This window comes from Elgaria multicarinata, chromosome 20 (genome assembly GCF_023053635.1).
Source record: "Elgaria multicarinata webbii isolate HBS135686 ecotype San Diego chromosome 20, rElgMul1.1.pri, whole genome shotgun sequence".
NCBI lineage: Eukaryota > Metazoa > Chordata > Lepidosauria > Squamata > Anguidae > Elgaria > Elgaria multicarinata.
Genome location: NC_086190.1, coordinates 10,752,347 through 10,765,209, shown reverse-complemented (window position 1 = coordinate 10,765,209; position 12,863 = coordinate 10,752,347). Strand labels below are relative to the sequence as shown.

The 12,863-nt window shown below is 41.8% G+C and overlaps 1 protein-coding gene across 2 annotated transcripts; it reads right to left on the bottom strand.

Moving 5' to 3' along the window:
* Positions 1-705: 705 nt before the first annotated feature.
* On the bottom strand, positions 706-12,057 carry PEX10 (peroxisomal biogenesis factor 10). 2 transcript variants are annotated; one of them, XM_063145027.1, is made up of 6 exons: positions 11,901-12,057; positions 6,370-6,450; positions 5,848-6,254; positions 4,738-4,913; positions 3,528-3,663; positions 706-2,124 (listed from the first exon to the last, which is right to left on the bottom strand). In XM_063145027.1, the coding sequence occupies exons 1-6, from the start codon at positions 12,013-12,015 to the stop codon at positions 2,056-2,058; spliced, it is 984 nt and encodes a 327-aa protein (XP_063001097.1). In that variant the 5' UTR covers positions 12,016-12,057; the 3' UTR covers positions 706-2,055. The 2 variants fall into 2 exon arrangements, with proteins under 2 accessions (XP_063001097.1, XP_063001100.1); XM_063145030.1 differs by lacking the exon at positions 11,901-12,057 and adding an exon at positions 6,897-6,972.
* Between the last annotated feature and the right edge of the window lie 806 nt (positions 12,058-12,863).

Sequence of the window (12,863 nt, the reverse complement as noted above, 5' to 3'; positions counted from 1 at the left end):
TTTTTCAAGCGCGAGTCATCCTGCGTTCTCACATGTGTGCAAACCTCTCATAGGAACGACACACAGCTGGCTCCAACATATTCATGAACTGCAGGGATTTGGTTGACCGTTTCCTTTAAGGAGCCACCTGTGCATATTGCAAATTCATTGTTTGTGCATGTGCAGCAAGGCTGAGTAATATGGGGAAGTAACTTTAAGGGAGAGAATATTCATTTCAAGGCCCACAGTGCAAACTAGCGTGGAACAGGGGAGTGCCAACAGCTGTATTTATTTTTATTTTTGTTCTATAGTTCTCCAGCCCAGCATGCTTCCTGTACATTGCAGAAATCTTATGTGCATACACAGAGGAAAATGGGACACAATGACGGCGCGTTCTGCTTCATAATGCCCCAGATCTTACTAGAAGCCTGTTTTAGAAAGGCTTCTAGAGTAATAGATACCTCTGTGATATTACTTAGAGAAACTTGCGAATTTAAAATAAGCCTACCCAAAATTTCCAAAATGGAATTTATTCAGCTTTTATGGTGAAGAAGAGGCTGATATCTGGCTCTCTTATAATGACCCAATATTATTCTTAACTATCATGATTATTATTTTTTTGCTAAAAGCCTGGAATTATCATTATATATATTAAAAAAAATTATTAGGTGGAGAGTATTTCTTTGATACTTAATTTTTTTTTAAATTTAACTTAAGTTTGCTTCATGTAGCCCTTTCCAAGACACATCTAGACTGGCCATGGCGGACGAGACTTTGTGGGTTTTAACACAGCTTTTAATTTTCTATGGAGAGAAATATGGAAATAAATTACCTGCATGTAAAACTTTTTTGATGTGATACAACTATAAACAATTTTATTAAGTGACTTTTTAAATTCCAAACTTTATTAAAAGACAGTGTCCCTTTCTTGGGTTTAGTAGTCTTTATAAAACCAACACAAGGAACTACGTGTTAACTTTTCTCCCCCTTTTCTCAAAACAGCTTTAATCTTGTGGAATAATGTATTTGAGATCTATCTTTAAAAAAAGCCCTTTGCACTATTGTACAAAGATTATAGTCAAAGCAATGGAAGCTACTTATTACCAACTCTAAAAGGAAACATGTAACATTGTGTTTGGCAAAGCGATGACAAATATGAAATACCCTGTGCCATATGAATTAATTTCCCCCTTTCAGCATTATGGAATTAGTATTTTTGCTTGGCGAGTTCCAGACAAGTGTTAGGACTTTTACTTAAAAAAAAAATACAATATGAAACTATATGAATGACCAGAGTAAAGAAGTACATTATAATTAATGTTTCTGCTGCTCAGCACATAACATGAAAGCAAGTTCCATTGAAATCAATTAAGCTTAATTACACAAAGCGTCTTAGCTTAAGGCATTAGAAAAGTATACTATACTGCCAATTTTGGCACGAACTCACAGTTGAGTGTGTGTTTCTAACTGGATTTCAATTTGTGGTGCAGAGCAGGGCCAGTAGTGGCATCCAGTTCAGATCTGGTCTAAACTGAATGACTCCCTTTCCAGCGTATATGGTATGAAAGTATATCAATTCAAATACATCAAGGCATACCGTAGGGAACTTCAGAGTTGTTGTTTTTAAAAATGGATGAATAGGCATAGTTTGGCTGCCTGATAGCAGAGAGTCCCCACCGCCAGGCATATTTAAGCTAGAAATCTCATCTTTAAGATGCATTAGAACATCGATTATGAATGGCAAAAAGTTCTAATTAAATGTTAAGAAACTTCTTACACAGAGAAAATACGCCATTTCCCAAACGTCATGGATCCAGCAGATACCAGCAACATGTAAAAAGGTTTACCAGAATTCAGCCAGATTCTTACACTCAGTTCCACAAGCTAAAAAGGATCAAACACCAGGAGTTCGTTTTGTAAACTGACAGGTTCATATCTCCTTGTACAGGCAGTGAAACTTAAGTGTTTGGCTGCTCCGTTTTATCACTACAATTTAATATCAAAATAAAGTCTTGCACTTGGTCAAAAGTTGTACTTTCGTTGGCTCCTAACACTTTACAATCTGACAGCCAGCTGTTATCGATAGTGTCGTAGATAGATCAGCTTCTGTGGATGAAATTTCTCTCTGCATAGCGGGCACTCAGTCTGTAAAATGTAAGCGGGGTGTGTGGAGGGAAAGAAGTAAAGCAGGGTGTTAGAAATACCTTAACCAGAGCTGTGCCCAAATGGCCTCTTGAAATTCTCTACCCTAATTGGTGAGGGACCATTTCACTTTATTTTTCCAGAAGAGAAATTCCCTAGTTTCTCAGGGGTGGCGCACACTGTTAACTGCTAATAGCATGTCCTTTTTGTTAGGATATTAGGCTGACGACAGTTTTGCATCTTCCGGGCCCTCGCAAAATTACAGGAGCCTCATGTGGCGCAGAGCGGTAAAGCAGCAGTTTCTGCAGCTGAAACTCTCCCCACGGCCTGAGTTCGATCCCAGCGGAAGCTGGTTTCAGGCCGCCGGCTCGGGTCGACTCAGCCTTCCATCCTCCCGAGGTCGGTAAAATGAGTACGGGGAAAGGTAATCACGGCCGGGGAAGGCAACGGCAAACCACCCCGCTATAAGGCCTGCCAAGAAAACGTCAGCGAAAGCTGGCGTCCCTCCAAGAGTCAGTAATGACTCAGTGCTGGCAAGAGAGGTTCGTTTCCCCTTCCTCTAAGGGGGAAGTCATGGTTACCACAAAAAAGTGGTGGTAAATATTCAGAGAAACATCCGCAAAAAAAAAAAAATTGTGTGTGGGGGAATCTCAATCAATCAGAAAAAAATCTTGAGAAATTTCAGCTCTGACCTTAACTGAACACAACTCACCAGCTTACAGATAGCCTTTGACAAACCGGTTTGCGTGACTTAAATACATAACTACCAACTGTAGGCTTACAATATTTGTAGCCCTTTTCAATCATTATGATTCTCAAAAGTAGTCTTACAACAAGAGAAATTCAGCGATTGGGTGGTATAGAAACCTAATGAATAAATCAGTCAGGTTTATAGATGGATCACACTGCCCTCAAATGTGAGCTTCAGGGGAAAACAGGGAACTGCCTTATATCGAGTCAGACTACTGGTCTATCTAGCTCCGTATTCATAGAATCAGAGAATAGCAGAGTTGGAAGGGGCCTACAAGGCCATCTAGTCCAACCCCCTGCACAATGCAGGAATCCACCCTAAAGCATCCCTGACAGATGGTTGTCCAGCTGCCTCTTGAATGCCTCTAGTGTGGGAGAGCCCACAACCTCCCTATTGTCTATGTTGACTGACAGTAGACCCCAATCTTTTCCCCAAGCCTGCTTGGAGATGCAGGCAGCTGAAGCTATGGCCTTCTGCATTTAAAGAATAGCCTCCACCAGTGAGCCTACAGCCTTTTCCCCAGTGCTAAGTGCTCTTGAAGCTATGCAGAACTTGCTCAGGGCTGGAGCGAAATATTTGTAGTCATGACTCTTTAGATGCTGCAGAAGTGCAGAAAAACTGCACAACATGGAGCTGGCCGGAGGTCAGTCCTCACCTTTGTGTTGCACCACTCAGTGACACATTCCCAGCAGAAGAGGTGCCCGCAAGGGGTGGCCGTGGCGTGCCTGCGTTCTTCTAAGCACAGAGTGCAGCAAGAGCTGCGGCTGAGGAGTCTCTCCTCAGGCGGGGTTCTGCAGGAAATAAAGTTAGGCGCAATTACTGCCACTGAGGCCAGGATGCTAGTACAGAACACAAGAGGAAGCTAGACTGTTATATCCAAGAACAAAATCTGGTGATTTCAGAATCCACATGTACAAAGTATGTTTCTAGAACTCACAGCTTGGCGTTGGGGGGGGAGATATCTAATGTTATGGGGAAAGGTTTACATGCTCAGAAGCTACCCAATTAGTTATGGCTTAGGGAAGGTGTAAGAACCTCTATTCCTGGTTCTCTTCTTTCCTTATGGGTCTGTAGTGCCCTCTGAATATTTTTCATTTGCCCCTTTTTAAACTGCTTGCACTTCTTCTCACTGGCCTTCCTTCTTCTCACATCAGTCCCTTGGTTTCTGTTCACCACTCTGCCACAAAGATCATCTTCCTGGCTCGCCGCTCTGACCATGTTACTCCACTTCTGAAATCTCTTCATTGGCTTCCAATTCACTTCAGAATCCAATATAAACTTCTCCTGTTGACCTACAAAGCTTTTCACGGTCTAGCTCCTTCCTATCTCTCCTCTCTCATCTCACACTATTGCCCCGCTCGTGCTCTTCGCTCCTCTGATGCCATGTTTCTCACCTGCCCAAGGGTCTCTACTTCCCTTGCTCGGCTTCGTCCATTTTCTTCGGCTGCCCCTTACGCCTGGAACGCTCTTCCAGAACATTTGAGAACTACAAGTTCAACCGCAGCTTTTAAAGCTCAGCTAAAAACCTTTCTTTTTCCTAAAGCTTTTAAATCTTGATTTTGCTCTGACTTTATACTGTTAGTTTTACCCTACCCAGTGCCTGTTTGGTGCATTCTCTTCCCCTCCTTATTGCTTTATTATGATTTTATTAGAATGTAAGTATTTGAAGAGTGCTCTCATGTCTCCCCTCAATCTTCTCTTCTCCAGCCTAAACATGCCCAGTTCTTTCAGTCTCTCTTCATAGGGCTTTGTTTCTAGACCCCTGATCATCCTGGTTGCCCTCCTCTGAACACGAATAATATACAGCTCTAGCAATATCCAGTTTCACACCATCCCTTTCCATCAAAATGCCACAGATATCCTACGTCTGATAGGAGAGGTTACGGTGTAGCTTCCATTCTTGTCTTGCCCTTTGCCTTCGCTGGAAGCTGTATGCGTGGATGCCAGCCATCAGCACCAGATGCAGCAAGGAAACGATCCCAAGAAGCTTGTAACTCGATCGGACGCTCTGATCATCTCCAGCCAACCCTGCGGACCGTAGCTGGGTGGGAAAAAAGAATAATAAAAGAGAACAGGCATGTCGATCCTGTCTGGGTGAACAGTGAACACTTTAAGGCATGTAGGAGAACCACAGCAGATTTTTCTTCAAAATATATTTCAAGTACAGATCCTGTCTCTATCTTGGGACAGTAACCTTGTTTAAGCTTTTTGATGGGAGAACTGAGACCCACCCCCTATGCCTTTCGAGCCCCGAACTGCACACACAGCAGAGCCACATTGCAGTTTCAGACACTAGCCTCCACCTATCTTTCTGGACACAAGGCGTGCATCAAACACGCTATGCACTTAGTAATTTGCAACCCTGAGGGCAGAACTGTCGCATTATTCTTCGTAAGCTGCTTTGGAAGACTATTTTGGCTGAAGAGCAGGGTAAAAGCAGTTCCAACTCCGAATCGCCCATAAGGAAGCAAAAAAATAAGATGGCACCGTAAAGATTGAGATAGAACTGGTTCACCAGTCTGCATTACAGGAAGCCAGATTCCAGCTGGACATCAGGAAAAACTTCCTGACTGTTAGAGCAGTACGACAACGGAACCAGTGACCTAGGGAGGTTGTGGGCTCTCCCACACTAGAGGCATTCAAGAGGCAGCTGGACAGGGATGCTTTAAGGTGGATTACTGCATGGAGCAGGGTGTTGGACTTGATGGCCTTATAGGCCCCTTCCAATTCTATTCTATAATTCTATGCCTGCTCCACAGATGGCACGAACTGTGTAGTGCTTTTTCTATCTCTAGGGAGAGTCGGAAGACAAATGGCACCAAGTTATAAAGACTACAGCGGCAATTAAACTGTCAGAACTTCTTTCATCTTGATGCCTATTTTTTTTCTCCCTTGGGATAGAAATGGGAGCTACCCAAGAGAACTATGATGAAATCCAAGGCTTTTAGCATGCAGAACAAATATTTTCCACTTACATATGTGATTCCTGCCATCCTTTTGGATAGATGGTAGAAGATGCCATTCATATAGAAGATGGCCAAGTGCAGCCTACGAAGGAGTGGAAGACCTTGCTTGAGGATGTAGGCAGCCTGACTGAGCATTTTCCTCTGTTTCTCTGTCAATCTGCCAAGCCATTCCTGCAGCCAACTCCGAAATAAAGTCCTGCCTCGCAACCTACCCAAGTGTCTGTTTTGCAAAGCCCTCGTCCCATCAGGTTCAATCTCAAGTTCATGTTCCAGGTGTACTAATCCTTTCTCTAACATATAAGGCAAGACAGTGTGGAAAGAAATCAGGGCAGCCCGGCGAAGTACTGAAGGAACTCTTTTCCCCGATGGGTCCACTTGAATAATATTGACGTATTCTTCACCAAGAGTTTGGTAACCTAAAGAGAGAGAAAAGAAAACAAGGGATGGAATTTCTGAACAATTTTAAACAAGCTTAAGATGGCAGCGTGTTTACCAAGAGCAACAACACAGACCAATGTAGGAAAAAAATACCTGAAAAGGTGGTGAGTGTGAAATAAGCAATATCAGCAAGCAGCTCAATTTCCTTCTGCCATTCCAGCCATGTTTTAGCACCTAAAGAACCAGAGGAAATGGTATTATTATTATTATTATTATTATTATTATTATTATTATTATTTATATAGCACCATCAATGTACATGGTGCTGTACAGAGTAAAACAGTAAATAGCAAGACTCTGCCGCATAGGCTTACAATCTAATAAAATCATAGTAAAACAATAAGGAGGGGAAGAGAATGCAAACAGGTACAGGGTAGGGTAAGCAGGCACAGGGTAGGGAAAAACTAACAGTAGAAAGTAACAGTAGAAGTTACTTTCTACTGAAACGCTACAGTGGTAGCGTTAGAGAACAAGTTAACTGAGACGGGAATCCCCTCCCCATACAGTTAACTTCTTCAATAGGAGTTTAAAGAGAAATCTAGCATATTTAAATTTATGATGCTAAAATAAAAATAAAAGCTACAAAATTAAGAATGGAAATTTAAAGCAGAATCCAGTACCTTCAGCTGTCACACCAGTAGCCATTCCAGCAAGCTGTACAGAGGGAGAACAAGGCCACTCCATCAGCCCTGCTAAAAGAATTCCTTCCCTTCCCATTTCTTTGTGTCTTTTTAAGTTGTAAGCCCGCAAGTAGGAACTGTCCTGTTTCATTTTTTAAAATTTATTTATTGAATTTTCATATAAACTATAAAATACATAACTTACAAATTATAGAAGGCCTTCTCGTTGGCTGCTCCGGTGCTCTGGAACTCTCTTCCCGGGGAAGCTGGGCTGGCTCCCTCCTTGATGGGCTTTCGGAAGCAGGTTAAAACTTTTTTGTTCCAGCAGGCCTTTGGAGAATAATCCGGCCCTCCATCTATGTTAATGTCTTATAATTTTGTTGTGTAATTTTTAATTGTTTATGGTTTTGTTTCCCTCCCCCCCCCATGTATATTTTAAACTTTGTAAGGCCACCTTGAGGCCCAGCATTGGGCAAAAGGCGGGATACAAATTAATAATAATAATAATAATAATAATAATAATAATAATAATAATAATATCCAACAAATAATAATAAGTGCACCCACCCCCCACAGGGACCAACTAAACTGCCTAATTATACATCCTTCCAGAAGTGTAGTAACTCTTTTGAAGGTGTAGATCCTTTCCTCTTTGATAAAACAAAATTTAAAAATATTCCCCACATATTTTCAAAATCATTTCTATTTGATAATCCTCTCTTATCTTTAATGCTACATGTTAACCTATCCCAACCTCTTTATACCATTCTTCAATTTGGTAGTCACCTTGCACTTTCCATTTTCTAGCTATCATTAGCCTTGCTGCTGTCAATAGATTTGTGATTAAACCTTGAACAGCTTGGGTCCCCTGGACCTTATCATAAATTGATAATAATGCTATAGTAGGACATACCTCTAAATTTAACCCAGTTAGTTCATTTATCTCTTTAAATACCATTTGCCAAAATTTCTGTAGATATTTACAACTCCACCACATATGAATATAGGTGCCAGTTTCCTGGCATCCTCTCCAACATAAGGCCGAATGTTTCTTATCAATTTGATTTAATCTTACTGGTTTGATTTAATCTTACTGGTTTCATTGAAATGTAAGCCGCTCTGGGAGTGGCATAAAAATATTTCAAATAAAATAAATTAGAAATAAAATAATAGAACAGATCTTATCCTTTGTCAAGATATTGCAAGCCCTAATAGAGTTGACAATTATTGTAGTATTTTATTATGTTCTTTCTGCTACTATTGTATTCTTTTATTATACAATTTACATTATCCTTTATTATGTTGTTTATATGGTCTCGTTTCTCTTTTCTGTATTAGCCACTTTGAGTTCCTCCAAGTGGAAGAAAAGCAGAACAGAAATATCTAAATATAAAAACACAGAAAGAAACTTCACTTCCGCCACATACGTGAAGTGCTTCAAAGGCTCTATAACAAAACAATCAGAGTGCATACAATTAGGGGAAATACAAAACAGGGGTGCAGACCCGATCTTATATGCAGAAGATCCTAGCCTCAGTCCCCAGCATCTGTAGATATACTTCGTTTTGTTTTTTAAGGATCACATAACAGCTGATGGGAAAGATTCTAGGGAGCTCTTGCCAGTCAGATGCAGACAATACGCTGGCTAGAGAGACAAATGATCTGACCTGCTTCAAGGCAGCGTCTTCTTTCCTTGCAATGTCACCCTTACATCCTACCCCTTTAAAATCCAGAGGAATTTTCATTTTCATTATTATTATTATTTTAACTAACCCTAACCCTCAAGGCGGCCTTACAAAGTTTAAAACATAGATGGGGGGCGGGGGAAACAAAACCATACATCTTTAAAATACACAACAAAATTATAAGACATTAACATAGATGGAGGGCCAGATTATTCTGCAAAGGCCTGCTGGAACAAAAAAGTTTTAGCCTGCTTCCGAAAGCCCATCAAGGAGGGAGCCAGCCTAGCTTCCCCAGGAAGAGACTTCCAGAGCACCGGAGCAGCCACCGAGAAGGCCCTCTCCCATGTTCCCACCAAGCGCGCCTGTGAAGATGGTGGGAATGAAAGAAAGGCTTCTCCAGAAGATCTCAAAGCACGGGCAGGCTCATAAGGGAGAATACGGTCTTTCATATAACCTGGACCGGAGCCATATAGGGCTCAATGGCAGAGGACTTGCTTTGCCTGCAAAGGTCCCAGCTTCAGTCTCTGGCATCTTCAGTCAAAAAGCAGCAGATAACAGATAATGAGGGTGGCGGGAAGACCTATTTAAGCATGCAATCTGATGCATGTGTAGACAGAAAAAAGTCCAACTTTGGTTGGTATGCCAATTATGCTCATAACTGGATAGGGATAGCCTAGCCATGGTCATCCATGCATTGGTAACCTCACAGTTAGACTACTGTAATGCACTCTATGTGAGCTACCCACGTGTGTAGTTTGGAAGCTGCAGCTAGTGCAGAATGCAGCAGCAAGAGTGCTCACTGGGACACCTAGCTATGCTCACATAAAACCTGTGTTAAAAGAACTGCACTGATTTCCTGTTAGCTACTGAACAACATAAAAGGCTATATTAATATCCTATAAAGCCCTAAACAACTTGGGACCAGGATACCTAGCGGACTGCCTTCCCTTATATACACCGAGATGGCATTTAAGATCTTTAGAGGAGGTTTTGCTGGTCATTCCAAAACAAAATGAATGTCTCCATGAAGAATGTTGACTGCACACCTTCTCTGTAGTGGCCCCCACCCTCTTGAAAACCCTCCCTCATGAGGTTTGGGAAGCAAAAAAATGCAACATCCTTTAAATGCCTCCTGAAAACAAATCTTTTCACACAGGCTTTCCCTGGGCTGTATCTGCTGCTGTGTCTATTTTGGTTTTACATGGTTTTTTTTTTAAAAAAATGATTTATTTATTTATTTATTACATTTTTATACCACCCAATAGCCGAAGCTCTCTGGGCGGTTCACAAAAATTAAAACCATCATAAAACACCCAACAGGTTAAAAACACAATTACGAAATACAGTATAAAAAGCGCAACCAGGATAAAACCACACAGCAAAATTGATATAAGATTAAAATACAGAGTTAAAACAGTAAAGTTTTAATTTAAGTTAAAATTAAGTGTTAAAATACTGAGTGAATAAAAAGGCCTTCAGCTGGCGACGAAAGCAGTACAGTGTAGGCGCCAGGCGGACCTCTCTGGGGAGCTCGTTCCACAACCGGGGTGCCACAGCGGAGAAAGCCCTCCTCCTAGTAGCCACCTGCCTCACTTCCTTTGGCAGGGGCTCACAGAGAAGGGCCCCTGTAGATGATCTTAAGGTCCGGGTAGGTACATATGGGAGGAGGCGTTCCTTCAGATAACCTGGCCCCAAACCGTTTAGGGCTTTAAATGTCAATACTAGCACTTTGAATTGGGCCCGGACCTGGACTGGCAGCCAATGAAGCTGGAAAAGGACTGGCATAATGTGATCTCGCCGGCCAGTCCCTGTTAATAACCTTGCTGCCCTATTTTGTACCAGCTGAAGCTTCCGGACCATTTTCAAAGGCAGCCCCACATATAACACATTGCAGTAATCCAAGCGAGAGGTTATCAGAGCATGGATAACTAGCTAGGCTACAGAACTTTAGAACTTTAAATTATATTCTGACTTTTATGGTTTTAATTCTGAACTGCCCAGAGAGCACTGGCAGCCTAAGCAAGATGCAGAAACACTGTCCAAAGAGAGTGGCCATGTCCTCTCTTTTACAGAGGACTGTCCTCTATTTGAAGTTGTCCTCTAAAGGGCTGTCCTGCCCAAGTCTGGTTGAAAGATGAAGTGCACATCCATAGTTAGCACCTGGACAGCTCCCATGGTCAAATGTCCTACAACTCCCAGCATTCCCCAACCAGCATGGCTGGCTGAGGAATGCTGGGAGTTGTAGGATTACTTTTTTTTTGTCTAAACATGCATAGGATTGTACCCTAAGAGACATTTCTAGTCAGAGTAGACCAGCAACTGGCAGAACATAGACGGGGATCCACAGACAGATCTTTATGTGATTTGCAGTAGATCAGGAAGGGATTTCAACCCCACTGTTTAACAACTGGGATGTTTAGGCCTAAATTAGACTTAAGAATCCCTAATCAGCAGTGACTCAAATGAGATTTGTAATTGTGTTTACAAGTTCACTCCCACAGTCATAGGGCCACCATTTGTACCTGGATCCAATTAGTGGATCTTGGGGTTCAAGGAAAAGGACAAACATCCTCCACAACCCTGAAGTTTGCCTTTCCTTAGAGTAGACAATACTAGGACAGATAGTCTGGCCTGAAATATTCATTCATTACATTTCTATAAGGCCCAATTACTGAAGGTCCCTGAGCAGTTCAGAAATCAAAACCTTATGTATCTAAACCTTCGTTAACCTGAACTCAGTTATCACCTCAGTAAATTTGCTGCATACTTCATTGTCTTGGGAAGCAGTCAAGGGACAGAAATGCTGCCCAGAGAGAGCAGCCATGTCCCCTCTTTTACAGAGGACTGCCCTCAATTTGAAGGTGTCCTCTGTTTTAAGGGCTGTCCCGTCACAGACTGATTTAAAGACAAGCTGTTGCCCAACCACAATTAGTTCTCTTTCCCTCCTTATTGTTTTATTATGATTTTATTAGAATGTAAGCCTATGCGGCAGGATCTTGCTATTTATTGTTTTACTCTGTACAGCACAATGTACATTGATGGTGCTATATAAATTAATAAATAAATAATAATAAATTAGTACCTGGACAGATGCATTGTATTTGCATTTAAACCATAATGGGTAAATCCTACCTAGCGCAGACCCATTGAAATCAATGGGGCTTAAGTTAGCAATGACTCATGTCCCATTCATTTCAATGGGTCTACTCGAAGTAAGAATTACGTTGGATTTTGCACAGTTGTTTTTAAATTTGCATGTGTACGTATAAATTAACCCATGGGGGAAATTTGTACTATGGGAGGGGGGGGCTCTTCTCACCTGCCAGCCCTCCCAAAGCAGCCCCGGCTCCGCTCCTCAGCGACCCCCGATAGAGCTCGTCCTTCTGGGCGGACCGGACGAGGCGCGCGGGCCCGGCTTCTACCAACAGCGGCATCGCTGAAGGTCTCAGTCCTCTCCTGAGCTCTGCACCGACGACTTCCGCAATCGACCACCTCCCACGGCGCCGGCATTGTACGTCATCAGGACGCTAGCGAGGACGACGACGTGCACTCGCACATAGAGCGATGAAGAGTATAGAGTGACGCTCGCTGGCTGGAGGCTGGACGCGCGTTGAACTTCCCTCCAATACAATCCTATTTGGAATTAAGCCCCATTGAGTTATTATTATTATTATTATTATTATTATTATTATTATTATTATTATTATTATTATTATTATTATTATTATTATTATTATTATTATTTATTTAGCACCATCAGTGTACATGGTGCTGTACAGAGTAAAACAGTAAATAGCGAGACCCTGCCGCATAGGCTTACATTCTAAGAAAATCATAATAAAACAATAAGGAGGGGAAGAGAATGCACCAGACAGGCACAGGGTAGGGTAAGCAGGCACAGGGTAGGGTAAAACTAACAGTATAAAGTCAGAACAAAATCAAGTTTTAAAAGCTTTAGGAAAAAGAAAAGTTTTTAGTTGAGCTTTAAAAGCTGCGGTTGAACTTGTAGTTCTCAAATGTTCTGGAAGAGCAGAATTGGGCTTACTCGCAGGTTAGATTGCAGCCTTGTTTGTCTATCTTGGAAAAAACACACACAGCCTTAATACTTTGTATTAGAAAAGTTAAAGCTGCAATCGTATATAGACTCACACGGGAGTAAACCCTATCGAATTGCATAGGACTTATTTTTCTGTAAATGCCCCACATAGGGTTGCGCTATAAGTAGGGTGACCCTATGAAAAAGAGGACCGGGCTCCTGTATCGTTAACAGTTGCATAGAAAA